The sequence below is a fragment of the Aedes aegypti genome, chromosome 1 (genome assembly GCF_002204515.2).
Source record: "Aedes aegypti strain LVP_AGWG chromosome 1, AaegL5.0 Primary Assembly, whole genome shotgun sequence".
In the NCBI taxonomy this organism is placed as follows: Eukaryota; Metazoa; Arthropoda; class Insecta; order Diptera; family Culicidae; genus Aedes; species Aedes aegypti.
This window is the reverse complement of record NC_035107.1, coordinates 207,376,177-207,395,298: the sequence shown is the minus strand read 5'-3', so window position 1 is coordinate 207,395,298 and position 19,122 is coordinate 207,376,177. Positions and strand designations below refer to the sequence as shown.

The window sequence follows — 19,122 nt, the reverse complement described above, 5'->3', positions numbered from 1 at the left end:
AAGTGTCGTTTACCTTATTAAATTAGTACTTTTTTGTTGTAGGTACTTCAAATATTTAAAGAAGAGCTTCTTTATACCGTACAAATCGCTCCCCGCCACTCCCCGCGGAGATATCTTGCTCAAACGCGCGTTTAAGACTAAGGAATCGACTGTAGAAGATTATTCTTGCCTAAGTTTGCCTAAGTTGTATGAAAAAGTTGAGATCCAAAAACATTTTTGTTAGAATGTTGCCTACGACCAAAAATTTGTGACTATGCCCAAAATAGGGTCTTCATCCCTAAATCATGTTCGTCAACACCTGTAATGTCTAAAAATAGTGAAATATTGAGAGTGCGCAATTTATGCCATGATTTTTCAAAACTGGACCAATGTGTCACGTAAGTAAAACGAGTAAAAGCATTAACCTAAGAATGCTAATGTCGCTGCTGTTCGTGTTACCAACATCTAGTTTGCCACGAAATGACAGCGTGAGTACCGGGCCTCAAAGTGTCAAAATAATTTTAGAAACCAAAACAAACGACATGGTATTGAACAAACAATGAAAAACCATAATTTAAGGTAATAATATTTAAAATCAGTTTTGTAACAACAGCGCCACTAGCGTTCCACTTTTAATATTTCTATTGTAAAACGGCACCGCTCAAACGTCAAATAGTGAACTCGTGCATTGGTCCATATTCAAAAGGGATCGCAATTTCAAAAAGGTTGGGAGCCGCTGGAATGGAGAGTCCATTTAGGGTTTGCTCGTTGTTTTGTGACAAGCTGGTTGTTTAGCACTTTGATAGTTTTATCAAAATAGTTTGCAACGAGTTCCACCCCTTTCGCATACACCCCAAGACTCGTTTCTCCCTGGGAAAGGCGATCCCCGCAGTTACGCCAGTAACATCAGAACAAAGCACACGAAAGCAGTAGTTTAGATTGTGTTGGTCATAAAGTTTTATTGTTATTTCACAGCGCAGTGAAAATTTGTCTCTTACAGAATACCGTAATTATCAGTTTGTATAAAGTTGGGTCTATATACAGAAAAAAAATGCTAGGTTGAGGATAAGATAAATGTTCCTGTTACTGTAACCGAACTGGCACCGGTAGGTCGCAGATGGCATTGTGTGAGGGAATAGCCGCAATTCCGGCCAATGCAATTCCAACCGAATCCGAAATGGAGGTAATCATCATGGCGTACTCTCGTCGAGCTTCCGGAACTTCGATCTGCATCCGGTAGAAGGTGTTGACGTAGCCTCCTCCACCTAGGAGACCCTCCCACAGAATCAGCACGAAGATGATCCAGATGGTCGGTGTGAAGAGGTAGACGGCTTCGAACGTGAAATAGATCACGTTGACGAATTGTAACACGGCCATGATCCACACGTGCTTGAACTGAACTATGTTGACCGACGAACGAGAGATGAATACACCAACTTGGTACAGAACTTGATACCAACGGTACTGCTCTGACTGGGTCAGGAAGATGTCCGGAAAGTAGACCAACTCGAACTAAAATTTGAAAAGAACATTTTACTGGGAGATAGTATGGAAATTAGCGATAGTCTGATCCTACCAATCCTTGATTGATGAAGTACTCGAACAAGTACACCAGAATGAGTGGAATCATGTAGATGAACAGCGACGGGATGAAGTTGATTTTCTGTTTCCAATTTTCCAAAGGCCGTTCGTTCTCCGGTAGCGCGTTGCCATTGGCCTGTTGTGGTTTCTCCGCTTCAGGGTTCGGCTCCACTGGACCCTGTCTTGTATCTTTGTGTCGCAGAAGCAACCAGAACGAAGCAGCTTCGATCGTGGGAACTACCAGCATGACCAACATGGTAGCTTTCGGCGAAAGACCTAGCGCGGTAAGACCCGTGTATGACAAGGCTCCGATCACCCCAGCTCCACCCGTTCCCGAGGACCACGTCGATATAACATTTCTGTTTGAACACAGTATATTTACATTATTCCATCGCTATTTCAATAAAAATGTGACTCACTTGTTGAAATAACTAGCATAAGCGAGGAATGTAGCTTCACCTAAACCGGATCCGAAGGAGGTGCAGATCACCCCAAAGAACAGTAGCCATTCGACGTCTGCAAAGGCGACAAGAATGAATCCAGCAGCTGCCAAGAGGATGCAGGTGGCCACTCGAACACTGGGGAAGAAAATCGTTCATGTTATCGAATCAGTCGTTATCGAAAATTACCAAAGTCAGACTTACTGTTTCCACAGTGGGAAGAACGAGGCAATCAGTTTCACCGACAGGGCAGGAAGGATGTCCGCCAACAGGATGGCTCCCGTTGATATTTTGTTGCACGGTCGTTTGTCATAGGCGAAACCGAAAGCCTCGTCGGACCGAAGTGTTGTGTTTGCAACGCTGTATTCATTCTGTGAATGGGAAAGATAGAAATGCGCCAGAGTTTTAAAATTATAATATATTTAATAATATTATCACTAGCCTAAAGAAGTTAGAGTAAAGCCGCTCAAAAGTTTAACCCTTCAGTCGTCGCGCAGTGCACGAAAAGCGAGGTTTTTTCACCACTGTTGTACAAAATACAACAGCGCGACGACTGAAGTGTTGAGGTCTTTTTAAGATTTAAAGCTCAATGCAAAACAAATCCTATAAATGCCAAGCATTTGGAGTAGAAGACTTTCACTCCAAATAAGATCATAGAAATCGATTGAAATATGGAAATGTTATGGCTATTTGTTGATTTTAGATGTGAAAATTGTAAATTTACGTACACGCAGCGAACTGGACTATCGAATTTCATGCATTTTGCATTATGAAAGCTGGAACGATTATTGCAATACGAACGCTTTATGTATCGTTTTAGCATCACTCCACATCAAGGCATCGATAGACGCGTGGTGTACGCTCGGGCCTATCGATCGCAAGGTTCTTGGTTCAATTCCAGGTTGCCGCGAAAACGTTTATTGTTCTCAAATTCTGGTTTCATAAGGCAAATTTATGAATTTCAATCCGATTTCTTGTGGCGAATTTTCATAAGGGGTTCCTATGTTCATTGATAGTCCATTTGCCTGAGTGTAAGGGTGTTTCTAGTCCTATCATAAGGATGCTTGAGATGTATTAGTTTTTGCATAAATGCTTGGATACCAATTTTGGCCCATGAAGGGTAAAAAGTTCGAGTCAAATATTATCTCGCAGAATGCAGGAATATTGAAAACTTGAAAACTTGAGAATAAAAAATTTGGGGTGGGTAATGTCTATTACATTACCGCGGGGTTGACGTAGAACTACGATGATTAATAATTTGATTTGTCATGTGTATGAATTTGTAAGTGTACTAGTTTTGTGTTGTTATTGATCGGATGAAGTTTTCAGAAGTTAACTCTTTTTGGACTCATTTTGGTAGTCCTGAAAAAAACCATTTGTCGTTCTGTGGTTCCGAGAACCAGTGTTTGGTGTTCCAGGAATAATGCCAGATGATTGAATTTGTTTGTTTGGTCGTTGCTTCCTTGTATTGCTTGGTTGGGTGATCGGTTTCTGGCTCCAGCTGTAGTTCACCAAACTCCTCCAGTAGATAAGATGTTTGATAGGTCGGGTGTTTCGATCGTTAGAATCGATAGAATCGGTCCAGTGCTTTGGTCTGTAGCAATATCCATTGCATGAGCATTTAGGCTCTGTACATTGATACTCATCAATATGCAGGCTTGGCCGCTATGATCCAGTATTTCACGCAGTTCGTCTCAAAGCGTCACTAATCGATGATTGCCTAAGCGCTGCAGCTCATTCCTTAAGTCAACCCTCTTGGGAGAATTGCTGCCTTTGGCGTGATGGAACTTGAAAAAAGTAGAGTTTGTCAAAAATAGTCCTTGCAATGAAGTAACCCGCGACAAACCAACATATACCAATTGCTGAGCTGGCTTTTGTCATAGTCGTACACGACCTCGGGGAAAGTTCCACCTTGCGACTTATGAACAGTAAAAGCACAGGCACTAACCATCGGGAACTGAATGCGTTTGCATTTGATTATGCCGCACAGTTTGAAAGTAAAATAAAAATTCTCTATACTGGAGTGAAATTGGAATTTCAAAACCAAGAGCCTTACGTTGGCATGATATATTTTGAACTCTTATAACTGTTTGCTGGTTTAACGAAATTCCTTGAATGGCACCTCAATTGAAAGACAAGACATCAAAGGGTCATGTCGTTTACTTACTGAATACTGTCCAAATAGTTTAATAACTGTTTTAAAAGAGAACGTTGATTTCAAGCAAATCTATAAATAGGGGTGCTAGAGAAAATTTTACGTCATTTGCTTTCCATTCTCCGCTTGGATCGCATCTCAGCAGGCAATAGATCGTGTGGCTCTGACCGGGTGTGCTTCTCAGGCACAGACATCGATAGCGAAGGACCTCCCCGTTTGTCTTGCTTCGCTCAAATCAAACTGTCGAGCGAGCGAGAGAAGATGCCGTCCGAAGCCAAAGTCATCACCGCTGCCGCCGCCAAGAAGAAGAAGAAGAGGAAGCAGTCCACAGGAAAATTTGCGGTCGAACTGTGAACACGGTCGGGCAAGTCATTCTCGCTTTGTGCTTCACCGCTTGTTTGCGTTCACCCAGCCATCGTCATCGCCGCCATCATCAGATTTCGACTTAAGCCCGGTGATCCACTACCTGTTACTGTTGTGCGCCATCCACGCCACGAAACTTTCGGTTCGTCGTATAAGCAAATAACTTGCTCAAATTTATACATTTGAGTTGAGGATTCCCCGTTTGACCATGGCAATCAACTGATAACATCCCGCAGTGTTATTTACCTGTAAGAGCAACAAGGCCATCGGCCCTTTTCAGGGCCATCAAATTAGTGGAAAAGAGTTAAAAGAGAAATATTTCCGACTTAATATATGACTTCTAATATTCCTAAATCAATTTCACAGCTTCATACAAAATTTCATTTGTCATGAATAATTTATGACTAAACATTTTGAGACTGTAATCGCGGACGCTGCTGCAGTGCCGTCGGGGTGAGTGCTCAACATTCCACAACAATTGTAAAATAGAGTGGCATTTCCAACAGCGTCTTTGATGTTCCATATTTTAAGGGAACACTTTGATTAGGAAAATTATCACATGTAACAAAATTGCGACATATTTAGAATGCTTTTGAAAAGACATTCTCATTGAACAATTGTAATAATTTTGGCACCCATGGATCAGAAATTTACCGTCATAATAAAGAAAACTATTGATTATCAATAGCTCGTATTGAATATTTAGTTGATATCAACCCTTCCAGCAATTCATGTTCGACCAATTTCTCACGCATTAGCATTCTCCGCAATTTTCAAGTAATTCCAAGCCCAACACATTATTGGCACATACCCATTTCCCAGATTGGTCGATCAGAAAGCGAAGAGCACAAAAGGGAGGAGCATCATCTGCTATTTTGAGGTTATAAAACATGCTTCCTTCGTCGGATTCAGTTTCATTCCAATTCCGCTTTCGAGCTGGTAAGAGCTCCTCCGAACTTACTCAGCGAGAAGTACCTCGCTGCTAGAAATCTGCTGAGCTGTTAATCTTCAAGCTGCCAATCCAGCATCTGGTTTGTGAAATCGCTCAAAATTTCTAGGTTGACCGATCCGCGCTTCTAAATTTCGACTAGTGGTAAACTCGTGGTCACAGCATCCAAGCTCAATCGGCCCTTTTCAGGGCCAACATACGTTCATAAAAGGGTTTATTGGATGATATTTACTGATTTATCTATAATGATATAAATATCGCGGTATACTATAATTTGGTTCACATAATTTACCCCACATAATTACATGAATTTGAGAATTTACCGCTGCAGCACCGTCGGACCGTAATAACATCATACTACTCAGCATTAGCTGTGTTCAATGACTTTGATCGAACTTGCTCGGGGTTGGTTGTACTAGCTCGTATTTTTTGTCAACAAATAACTGTCAAAGCTACTTCGAGCAACTCCAAGCTGCTTTCTCAATGAACGCTCTTTTTACTCTTTTTACTAATTTACCGGAATTCCACGTGAAAAAAAAATCGCGCACTTAACAATCCGTATCGCTTCGGAATTTTGCTTTTTTTTCTCAATGTTTACGTTTTTAACGTCAAAAACACGAGCTACTGCGAGCTGGTTGAACTAGCTCGGACTCTAGCTTCCAACCTGTTTCGAGCGACTCGGAGTTGGTTGGACTCGGCTCAATGAACACAAACCCGAGCGACTCGAAGTAGGTTGGAGTGGCTCAATGAACACCAAAAGCTGACTCGCAAGTGGTTGCAACCAAGTTCGAGCAGCTCGTTGAACACAGCTATTGTATGGTATTTCTAACAGCATCGTTGATTTATCATATAATGGGGGAACACTTTCTAAATTCTCAAGTATGGGAATTGGAAAATGTATTAAAATTGCGACAGATTTTAAATACTATTCAATAAACTGGTTTCCTGAGCAATTGTAATGAGCAACTATTGATCTGAAATTTTTCTACAGGTTAGTCTATTGCAAATGTCATAGTATATAAATCAGAACACATTGAACATTGATCAGAAATATTTAAAATTTGCACGAAACCAAAATATGCGTGATTTTAATTTATTGTAAGCTGTTAAAATAATGTTGATATTTTTATATCAGACATAACTTAAATTTTAACATATATTATTGAGTGATTTTCCCAATCACACGTTGAAAAGCAGTTACGGTTTGACTAAAGTGAATTTTTTGACGATTTTTTTATAATTGACATAACTAAACATATTGAAAGAATAGCTTCATGGTATCTTCAGCAAAGTTGTAGATTTTGACGAGATGAATAAGTTTGCTGAAGACAGTTTTTGTGTAAGGCTATCAGATTTTAAGATAAAAAGTTTTGAAATTTTCATCGAAAATTACAGTTTAATCAAACCGTTATTACTTATAAACTTGTGATTGGAAAAATTATTCAAAAATATATGTTAAAACTCAAGTTACATCTGATGTTCTGTGAAAATTTCATTCGAAAATATTTCCATAAATAACTGAGATCTCACTTACCAAAGATGGTCATTTTGTATGGAAAATTGAAAAAGTTTCAAATGCATGTGAATAAGTTGGGGCCTTCCTTAGCCGAGTGGTTAAAGTCCGCGGCTACAAAGCAAAGCCATGCTGAAGGTGTCTGGGTTCGATTCCCGGTCGGTTCAGGATCTTTTCGTAATGGAAATTTTCTTGACTTCCCTGGGCATAGAGTATAATCGTACCTGCCACACGATATACGAATGCAAAAGGTATTCTTTATTCTTTAATACATCAACAGGCAATCAACAGCCCCAATGATGTCAACTTAATTCTAGTCTTAATACTAACAAAAGGTCAAAATAAACTTAAAGTGAACACAAGTCAATACTACACAAAACATTCAACCAGCGGCGTTTGCAAAAAAAACTTGAAAAACGTCGGCGAAGTGTGCGTCGGGGAGTGTCAAAGTCAAATTCTGAGGCTATCCGATTAAATGTTCTTTGCAGACCATTAATAGCTCCGTGCATACTATAATTGGTTCGTCTCAACGGTAAGCGGAGCATGAGGTTGTTGCGCAGTGTACGGGGTGCAACGGAAAAATGGAAACTTTGACAAAGAAAGCTCTCAGTTAATAACTGTGGAAGTGTCATAAGAACACTAAGCTGAGAAGCAGGCTCTGTCCTAGTGAGGACGTTATTGCCAAGAAGAAGAAGAAGAAGAAGAATGATGTGAATAAGTTCTCAGTTTATTCGACAAACCAGCTAAATATTTCATGGGTGCACAACAGCAACAGGGTAGCGGATCACAGGGATTTAGTTGGAAACGTAGCTCAATTTTGAAATCTTGATCGATTTCACAAACCAGATTCTGTATTAACAGCTCAGCAGGCTTCTAGCAGCGAGGTACTTCTCGCTAAGCAAGAGCTCTTACCAGCTCGAAAGCGGAAATGGAATGAAACTGTATCCAACGTAGGCAGCATGTTTTATAACCTTGGAATAGCAGATGATGCTCCTCCCTTTTGTGCTCTTCGCTTTCTGATCGACCAATCTGGGAAATGGGTATGTGCTAATAATGTGTTGGGCTTGGAATTACTTGAAAATTGTGGAGAATGCTAATGCGTGTGAAATTGGTCGAACATGAATTGTTGGAATGATTGGCATTCCCTAAATATTCAATACGAGCTATTGATAATCAATAGTTTTCTTTATTATGACGGTAAATTTCGGATCCATGGGTGTCAAAATTATTACAATTGTTCAATGAGAATGTCTTATCAAAAGTATTCTTAATATGTCACAATTTTGTTACATGGGATAATTTTCCTAATCAAAGTGTTCCCATAAAATATGGAACATAAAAGGCGCTGTTGGAAAAGCCACTCTATTTTACAATCGTTGTGAAATGTTGAGCACTCACCCCGACGGCACTGCAGCAGCGTCCGCGAGTACAATCTAAAATGATTGAGTCATAAATTATTCATGACAAATGAAATTTTGTATGAAGCCGTGAAATTGATTTTGGAATATTAGAAGTTATAAATAAAGTCGTAAATATTTCTCTTTCAACTCTTTTCCACAAATTTGATGGCTCTGAAAAGAACCGATGGCCTTGTTAGCTTCGATGTTGTTACGGATAAATAACACTGCTCGGACCAGCAAAACTCAGGGGGCTTCTGGTATTTACTTCTAACGGGATTGCTTCTTGACCACCAATGATGATTTCATCACGAGTCGAAATTTTGAAGCGCGGGTCAACAGCTCCTCGGCCGATGAAATTTGCGGCGGCGATGACGATGGCTGAGTGAACGCAAACAAGCGGTGAACCACAAAGCGAGAATGATTCGCCCGACCGTGTTCACAGTTCGACCGCAAATTCACCTGTGGACTGCTTCCTCTTCTTCTTCTAGGCGGCGGCAGCGGTGATGGCTTTAGCTTCGGACGGCATCTTCTCTCGCTCGCTCGACAGTTTGATTTGAGCGAAGCAAGACAAACGGGGGCGTCCTTCGCTATCGATGTCTGTGCCTGAGAAGCACGCCCGGTCAGAGCAAGCCGATCTGTCGCCTGCTGTGATGCGAGCCAATCGGAGAGTGAAAAGCAAATGACGTCAAATTTTCTCTAGCCACCCCTATTTATAGATTTGCTTGAAATCAACGTTCTATTTTAAAACAGTTATTAAACTATTTGGACAGGTATGTGGGATTCAGTAAGTAAACGACATGAAGCTTTGATGTCTTATCTTTCGATTGAGGTGCTAATCAAGAAATTTCGTTAAGCCAGCGAGAAGTTATAAACGTTTAAAATATTTCATGCCAGCGTAACGCTCTTGGTTTTGAAATTCCAATTTCACTCCTGTATAGAGAAGAAAGACGTACTTCTACGTCAAAATATTGAACCGAAATTTAAACGAGTTCAAAAATTACAGAGCGTTAGACTTTAAACCCATTTTTCTCAAAATATCAAAAATGTCACTTGGTCCACTCTGACTTAACGCCGACCAAATGATACTTATCTATCTTCTTCTTCCATATAAATAAAAATGGAATGGTGTTTGTATGTCACGAAATGGACGGGTCAGCGGATTTAGATGATTCATTCTTCATTTTGTTCGTCAAGGGTTCCGACGTGTTTGTGTTGTAACAATGTTACAAAATCCCTTAGTCCTAAATCCTGTGATTCAAAACAAAAAGAACATAAATTAAATTTAAATAAATATCTGGATTCGAAAATGAGCCTTTACTGTCAGAGTCGGAGTTGCGTTCCAGGTCTCTGGGTACATGAACGTATAGGGCAATCCGATAAATGAGGCCGATCTTTAATAATTAGTTCTCTTTCAAAATCGGGCCCCGACAATAACCGAACGAATAGGAACGGGTCGCGGTTAAGGCTGACATGGCAAAAATCTGCGTTGAAGATTCTCTTTCATTCCAACTGTCTACGGATAGAGACGCATTGTGGCGAAGTTAGCTAGTGATCTATGTAGTGAGAAGCTAGAAGAATTGTGGCTGTGGAGTTTGAATAGTTGAAAAAGTAAAGGCTGTCTAAGTGGAAGAAAAAAACTGTGAATAATTCAGAATATTAAAATTATATTTGCAGAGAAATTAAAATTACGCTTGATAAAACTCGATATTGTCCGAGATAAGATTAGACACGTGTTCCGAGTAAGGTTTGCACAAAAGAATGTATTGTTCTTCTTATAAAAGATTTTTTTACATTCAGGCCTAAGCCGCTCGCTTGTTTTCCTTAAAACAGCATTCGTACTTAATTAAGTGCAAATTTGCAGGTAACTGGTAAAAATGTTTTTTGATGTAACCTGAATAGTAATTTCAAATCGTTTGAAGATCCCTTCAAACAAAAGGGTGCACCCCTAGGATTCGGAGCGTGTGACAAAAATCCAATTGATCGTTTGGGCAACGCTGTTTGGACGATGAGGCCGCGACCGAGCATATGTCGTGCAGCATATGAGCTACATCGTCATTTGGTGACTCCGTCAACTCACCACCCGGGTTAGCCAGGCCACAACCCACCAAAACGATCGCCAACGAAAACCGATAGAGGGCCGCCGTCAACATACAAGCGATCGGTTGCATGCAAGACCGGCAATCGAAACTTGCAAGACTTCACTTTCCTTACATACACTTGACCGGTCATAGGAGCCACTTTGGCCCCCTTCCGTCACCAGTGAGTGCACTTACCATCCACCGCTGGACCTCGAGGGACCTCTCCGCCATCACCGGTAGCTGCAAACACAAGTAAGGTCGAAAAAATGTGTACACTACTAACCCCTAGACAATGTAAATGCAAATTGAGATCAGAAGCAAAATGTTTTAAATGGGTATCCTTTTGAGCCACTGTCATAAGGATCGGAGAAGTGAATAAAAGCGCATGGCGCGACGTTTTATCAATTATAAGTTAATCGTATCAGTTGGGAGTGAGAGGAATTTCAATTCGGTTTCTTTATTTCGTCGTATTAGAATAGGCTCTGGAAAGGGAATCCTTAATGGTAACCTGCCCACCCTGTAACTTGTATATATTTTCTGTAAACTATTCTTTTGGTTTGGTTTGAGTGTGCTTAGGTTTCGATAGTTGGGTTAAGGCTTGAAGAAAGGACTCGCCCTGAGGATTCCTGGCCGGGTACGGGATTTTCCTGAAGAGATTTTGGACACGCATCTTCGCGGCGGTTTCCTAGCCGCCTGGCGCTTAAGTGAAGGTTGTTTTTGCCGAACCTTATCTTCCCTTCCCAGTTCCGTTACAGTGTGTATAAAAGTTCCAGGATATTCACCGGGAAAGTCGGAAAAACGAGAGTGAACGGAACTGTCATTTTGTATGGGACGATTCGTAGTGGTTTTCAACAGCCTACTTGATGGCAAGACGAAGTTTGCCGGGACTACTAGTAAAGAAAAAAAAATCAAGCTGTTAACCTCTACTTGTCCCAAAATAACATTCTGATGGCACAAAAAATGGTCTGAAATCGTCTACTTTAACAATTTAAACTTTTTACTAGTAACAATAAAAAATATATTAAACCCGATTCCGTTTCAATGATTCATCTCTACCAGCCAATACACAAACCACTCGTTTATACCCAGAGCCCACCTGCCCGGCCAATACGACCACATCACGGGGACCACGAACTCTAAATTCAATTATCGAGCATTAAGGCCGAAGCTTCGTGTTCGCCTCGTCGTCGCAAACCAAGCCGCAACTGACGGCAGGAACAAAACCAACCAGCATACTCTGAATCCAGAAATCCATCAGCCCGACCACAGCATCATTCCCCGATCCGTGAACCGAGTGCGATGCGGATAAAGTGGTTTTTGGGCCGAATAAAACAGTTATTCCCAATTGACAAGGAATAAAGTGCGCTCCGAGCGATGTGCAACCGAACCCGAGCAGAAAAAAATTGCTGCAGAATACCAATACTCCAAGTTAAGGTATTCCTTGCTAGATAATTTTCAATACTTACCATCTGGATAAGGTGTGGATGAGCCCTGCATAAGAGGTAGAATACCTCAAATAGGAGATCGTCCAGAAATAACGTATCATTAAGAGGGTGGAGACTATGATTTTTTTGACGAACCATGTGTCAGATATGGAAAAATAGGCTACGATGATGAGGAGAAGCAGGGTGTCAAAATTTGGCCAAAAAATGCTATGTCATTTATGGACGCTGCTTAATAGCTCATGCATTTTATACAAACACTAAACTGATAAATGGATCAGGTATTGCAATTCCTACACAATTGAGTATGTTTCACTTAAAATTTTACTGCTTCTGTTAAATAACGGAGGTCATAGGTAACACAGCGTAACACAAATAACATTTTTGCGTGTCTCTAGGATCAAATCATTTGTCTAGTAAATTAGGACATGCTGAATCTGATGCCGCTCTCAGAAATGTTCCAGAACGTCATAATTTTGAGCTACAGGTAACTGAAGTTGTATATAATACCGATTTTATTGAAGTACACCTACAATTTTACCTATGTTTCATAAAACTTTGTATTGATCTAATCCATCATGAATGCAGAATAGAACTTGAATTTTCATTAAAAACTAGTTAGGTTCGAATGGCACGATTAAATTTCGAAAGAATCGAACATTTTCAACATGCTTGCAATCTCCATATTATTAAGTGAAGCAACGATACGATCGAAGAATGCTACGTTTACCCTAGCAACTTACTTGTTAGATAAACATAACACTTGTGCCACGGTAGACACAACAAGGTAGGCTATTCCCACGTGTAAACAACGATTTTCCATCAAAACATGTGTCGTCATTCCTATCGTCAAGCATGAGGCCTTGAGGATAGTAAAGGAGAGCACGCCTTGCTTTCTTTTGCATTTGTTCGAGTTTGCGATAGGAATGACGTCACTGCCAAATGTCATTTTTCGGAGTATAATACCTTGCTTCTTTATACCGTGACTTGTACGTTATTCTCCCGCAAACCACTGTGAAATACAGACGTTATTGTTAAACTGTTAACTGTTGATTAAATACCTTATTCTACCAAGACATATACCTATTTAAGGTACTAAAATAACAAAATACAGTATGCATAGAAAGGTACGAATTATTCGTTCCTGCTCGGGAACCAACAGCAGTTCAGTGCGTCGGAATTTAATCAAATATTTACAACCTTTCCTCCAATACTCCGCCTGAGATGACGACGGAGCGGAAGGGGTAGAATGCCCCAAGCGGCTTCCGTTAACCACATACACATATATAGCAAGGGAATCCAATTTGGCGCGGTGGGAGATTTAATCGACTATGTCGCACACGTGTTGTACGGCATTAGAACGGAAATAAAATGTTGCTAATACTCGTACTGGTGATCCCTGGAGATTTCAAGAGAATGTTTAGGTTTACATTTCTATCGATGTCGCAAATGTAGTTCATCATCCTTGCGGTCGATTGCTGTCCTTGACATTCTTCGGGATTAGATTAATAGCAACGAATTATGGATTCCTATTGAAACCCTTCGTAGGGCAGTGACAGGGCCTTCCTTAGCCGAGTGGTTAGAGTCCGCGACTACAAAACAAAGCCATGCTGAAGGTGTCTGGGTTCGATTCCCGGTCGGTCCAGGATCTTTTCGTAATGGAAACTTCCTGGGGCATAAAGTATAATCGTACCTGCCACACGATATACGAACACGAAAATGGCAACTTTGGCAAAGAAAGCACTGAGTTAATAACTGTGGAAGTGCTCATAAAAACACTAAGCTGAGAAGCAGGCTCTGTCCCAGTGAGGACGTTAGTGCCAAGATGAAGAAGAAGAAGGGCAGTGACAACTATATCGCTATCAACAATTGATATATTTTCCTTTTAATTGGAAATATCTTTTCATCTTTCACAGTTCGATAGAACTCAAGTTCGATAACTTCGAGTTCGATATGGTACACATAAATGAAAATTGGGTCCTAAAATATTTAATGAATTCTTGTTTTTATTCAATAATACGAAAAAGCATGTTCTTGCAACTACTTTAGCAATTTTTTCCAGCTCAAATAACGGCTATAACATATTTAAAATTTAATTTTAAAAATTGTTCCAAATATGAACCTTGACACTTTTGATCATGTTTGACGTTCGCTTTGTCGACTTTTAGTTTTAACACTAAGGTTGTTCCTATCTGACATTTTGGAAGGGACACGGAAAACAAAATATACCCAAAAATATGAGTTTAAACCAAGGGGTGTGACAAAATCTCAAAAACAATTGAGTAAACATGTGTTTTTAGCCTAAACATAAGCGTTTGGTATCAAAATTGGGACAGGGCTTTAGAACCCTATTCATTTTCTTTCCAATAAGCAGTTCGGATTGCAACATGGACATTCGACCACTCATCAATTTTTACGTGCAACAAAGTTGATTCGTTCAAACAGTTCTGAAGGCAATTCTACTGGTCTTGCTTTTCGAGACATAGAATAAGCATTCGTCAAAGTTGGACATAAAGGCTTTGTAAAATTAAAAAAAAACTTTAGTTTTCCAACATACATTATTAGAATGATTCAAAGTTATCTGTCAAATCGTACACTTCAGGTTAATGATTAGAGCTCCAAGTCTGAACGACTTCCTGATAGAGCTGATGGTCTTGAAGGCAGCATTTTGGGACCAATATTAGATAATATTTTCACATCTGGCTTGAGTTAGCTCATCGAAGTCAAAAATCCTTGTTTACGGATGACACAGCCCTCTCCGCCAAAGAACGAAGCCTGCGTATTATCTGTAGAAGGTTAAAAACAAGTTTGGATATTTTTTCTTCTTACTTGCAGGAATGGAAGATTTCAATGCTTCCAAAACTCAACTAATAATATTCCCACCTAACCCATAAACTCTTGAGTTGAAAACATGAAGTAGACATGATTTTTTTTTTTTTTTTGAAATCTTTATTTGATATTAATCCTACGAGCAAAATGTTAGATTCCTTCATTCATTGCTCAACGGAAAATATTAAACCAATTCCTTCGTATGCCTTTTATAATTCAAAAATTTCCATTCATTCATACAAACCATTAATTGACTTGTCTCTATTCTATGAAATGAAACAAATTCCAAAATTTCACCATTCTCATTTTGCTAACATTTTATTCGAACGCAAATTGAATGGAATTACTCCCGCACAATTTTTTATACTGATGGTCAGTGCCGTAGCGTGCGGTTGGCCAGGTTGGCACCCGCCAAGGGCGCCAGCCATCAGGGGGCGCCAAAATGCGTGACGTATCTGGGAAATTTTTTGGAGATACATATTTAACCCTCTAATACCCAACCCCGCCTTTAGACGGGGTACACTTTCGCATTTTGTGTATTTTTTTTCGTAGCTCGGAAATTAAAATGATTTTATTTTTGGCCTAAACTTTGACTCATAACACGCATATACAAAAGTTTTATTATGATTTTTGAAACTTTTTTGTATTATTGAAAATTGTTTGAAAAATTGTATTCTTATATAACCTACAAATGCCTGGGATTCATTTAACGTGTATTATAAAAAATCGTACCTTTTATATTTTTCTACGATCAACCTGTCACAGAAGAAGAGCCTGATGGTATTGAAATGATTTCAAATCTGTTTTTCCGTTAGTTACACGGAAAACAAAAAATGTTCAGAAAAAAAAATTAAAAATTCATATTTTTAAAAGTATAGTAAAAACTCAATTTTTTATTATTGTCAAAAATCAGTAACCAGAAGAGGCTTCAAGAAAAAATTGAAAAGGATAGGGATGTTCAAAAATAAAAATAATAAAAATCAAAAACGAAAAATAATATTTAGATCGGAAACAAAAATTTGGGTATTAGAGGGTTAATATGTTTTTTGTTCTGAAGTAACAGTATCAAGAAAAAACAGTCAGACATAAACAGCGATAGAGGGCTTATGAAGCTTTACAAGCAAAGTTATGTCGTTCTTCCTATGTAATTTATTAGCACTAAGTTGAATGTTTCGTCCATAGACAATTCCTGAGATACTGACTTATCAATAAAAGAACATTCAATAATTTAGAAAACAGTTTTCGATAGCAATGATAAATCAGCTTATTTTCAGTGCTTACTTTAAAAATAACTATAAAATTCTAAACTGATAGGGGAAGCTAGTCCAATTCGGACCTGTTCTAATTCGGACCATCAAGCATTTCTCAATACTGGCGCTACTGTAAAGATCGTGTGTACCGTTTTTCTATCCACCGTCTGGCTAGGATCTAACACAATCCATATGACGCCATTCAGTTAATTTGTTTGATTTTTATATTGGTTTGCTGTTTTGAAGTATTCCAGTGTGCTATCGGTTACTAATACTGCCAAGCTTCTGTAATTCACAATAATTTCCAATCTTCTTGTTTCTGACATTACGTCCACACTGGAACAGAGCCTGCTTCTCAGCTCTCAATTCTTAAGAGCACTTCCACAGTTATTAACTGAGAGCTTACTGTGCCAACAACCATTTTTGCATGCGTATATCGTGTGGCTGGTACGAAGATACTTTATGCCCTGGGAAGTCGAGAAAATTTCCAACCCGAAAAGATCCTCGACCGGTGGGATCCGAACCCACGACCCTCAGCTTGGTCTTGCTGATTAGCTGCGCGTTTACCGCTACGGCTAACTGGGCTCCGCAATTTCCAATCTATCTGTGTTATTTTATAATCTAATTCCACAAGTCTAAGCTTTCTTCTGATCATATGGTTTTGATATGTCTATGCACTGTTTCTGCTCAACAAGCTTGAAAATCTCAAAATGTGTGTTGGTCCAATCCGGACCTTTTGATATGGTTCAATACGGACCTCTTGATTTTCAACGAACAGTCAGTTTATTTCAATAGCTCCACCCCTTTAAAGTCTTCTCGACTTGCTAGAAAATCACAGGAGTTATAATATTGATGGATGGTGTCTTTGTTTCTGTTGCGGTCAAGAAAAAGTCTTCGAAATAATCTAGGAAATGTGATAGACCTCCGAAAACAAAAAGGAGTCCACAGCCTATTTTGGATACAGCTTTGTTTGTTTGGCAATAAGTGTCACACAAAAAAAACGTTTAGGAGTGCTGAGAACAATACAATCAACTTTCCTTTAGGCAGCGTCCATTTATTACGTAACGCAAAATTTGAAAATTTTCGACCCCCTCCCCCCCGTCCGTAACGCTTTTTTGTATGAAAAATTTAAAATTTTTGTGTGAGCCGTAACGCTTAAGCTTAGTCCCCCCCTCCCCCTAGAGCGTTACGTAATTTATGGACGGCGCCTTACTCTTTACTTACTTATAATGTGTTTTGAAATATTATGCTTGGCTTCGTTTTATAATCACTTTAATATAGCATACTTTGACCCTAAAATGTGTGTCGTTACTTCTCCAACTTGATGTCCCGAGACTCGATGCTGTCTCTTTCAGTTTCCCGAACAAGTTCACCTTTTCAACCCGATATTTTCATGCCATGATTCTATATGTTGAAATTTTTCCAATGTATTTTGTCAAAATAACAAAAAGCTCCAAAATAAAAAAAAATGTACTTTATCTCGATATTTCCCATACACGATGGCCAGTTCAAAATCGAGTTAGGAAAAGTTCACTGTACTCAATTTTTAAACAGTTTCGGATTTCATCCATGTTTTTTTACTGAAATTCACTTTTTACTTGAGCTAGTTCTAACTCGAATTAAATTATTAAATAAATTGGAATTTCTCACGCACTGAGTTATTTTGCCATGCTTGCATTTGTAGGAGAAGTTCAACAAGCTCTGGTGCCAAACAAATCGGACTTATATTTTATAACTACCATAGCAAAAACGATAAAATATAGGGTGGTCCGAATTAGAACATGGGAGGTCCGGATTGGAACAGGGTTGGTCTAATTCGGACCTTTTGGAGAATTTTGTTCAAACATGTCTAGTCATGTCCTGGTAGGAGATATCACAAAACTTTCTGAGAGAAAAGTACGTGCGCTAAATCAGGCTTTCAAGAAAACATCAAACTTTTCATGTCGTCCATCGTGTTGAAAAGATATGGCCGAAAAACCGTTATTAGGTTCGAATTGGACCATGTTCCCCTATTAAATTCCATTAACTGATAGTTAAAACTGTACGAGTCCATAAAACTGCCGGACGAATTTCCAAATAACTCGGCACATTATTTCCTCAAAAAATAAGTCAGAAATATCACCTATAACCAATATCATAAAAGAATACTAGGTAGGTTCCAGATCCAATTTGAAGCAAAATTCTTTGGTGTGGTTAATTGTGTGCTCACAGAACCTCAAGCCAGATTTACACAAAGTCTCATCGAAAAATTTGATTCAATCCTGCGCGCAATTATCACAGTATCCCGAAAAGGATTATCAGATAATTATATAACATTGAAAAAAAGGGTAAAAGTGCAAAAAAAAATGGAATAGAGTATTTTTGTAACAACGAATTTGTTTATTTCTCCAAAAAAATGCTCCGAACTAAATGTTTGAATCTGTATCATCGATTTCATTGATTGACTCTTTTACTATATTTTAATGAAACTTCGTTTGGTCTCTTTGAGTATTTCCTGAAAATACTCTAAAATAATCTTTAACTATTTTACATAAATTTATAGTGAAAACTTTAAACACTTTCATATAAATTTATAATGCAACTTTGACATAAATTCTTGAAAATTATTCTGGTATAATTCAAGGCAAAAGTAATCGACAACTTCTGGATTATAAACAGAATTTATCGAGTACTTTTTTGAATATATGCTGCAACCGTTCCTCGTTTTTTAAGTCAACAAGATATTGTAATGAAAATTTATAGAGAATTTATGAAGTAGTGTCTTCAAATTCGTCTCTAACCATATAAACAGTAATTTCATTTGAATTTTTTAAAAAATCTGAGGATGTTCAGACAATTCACATGTATAAAAGATTTGACAGATCTTACACAAGCCTTATCAGTAGCCTTATAGCTTTACAGCAAAGACAAATTAAAGACCCCCATGTCCCTCGCAGGACTAGGAAGTGACTACGTCAGCACGGCGGATGAAGGAAACCAACCTGCCCCCACATTGAGGGAAGTTAAGGATGTCATCAGCCAGCTCAAAAATAATAAGGCCGCTGGTAAAGATGGTATTGGAGCTGAACTCATCAAAATGGGCCCGGAGAGGTTGGCCGCCTGTCTGCACCGGCTGATTGTCAGAATCTGGGAAACCGAACAGC

The 19,122-nt window shown here is 39.0% G+C and overlaps 1 protein-coding gene across 1 annotated transcript in view; it reads right to left on the bottom strand.

Moving 5' to 3' along the window:
- Positions 1–912: 912 nt before the first annotated feature.
- The window catches only part of LOC5572584 (battenin), a 50,679-nt gene continuing 32,469 nt past the window's right edge, over positions 913–19,122 (bottom strand). The window contains exons 2-5 of the mRNA XM_001654038.2: positions 2,205–2,371; positions 1,980–2,138; positions 1,556–1,919; positions 913–1,491 (exon numbers count right to left, since the gene is read on the bottom strand). Of these exons, the coding sequence (XP_001654088.2) occupies positions 1,063–1,491; positions 1,556–1,919; positions 1,980–2,138; positions 2,205–2,371 (1,119 nt within the window). The 3' untranslated portion in view covers positions 913–1,062. The remainder of the gene's footprint in view (positions 1,492–1,555; positions 1,920–1,979; positions 2,139–2,204; positions 2,372–19,122) is intronic.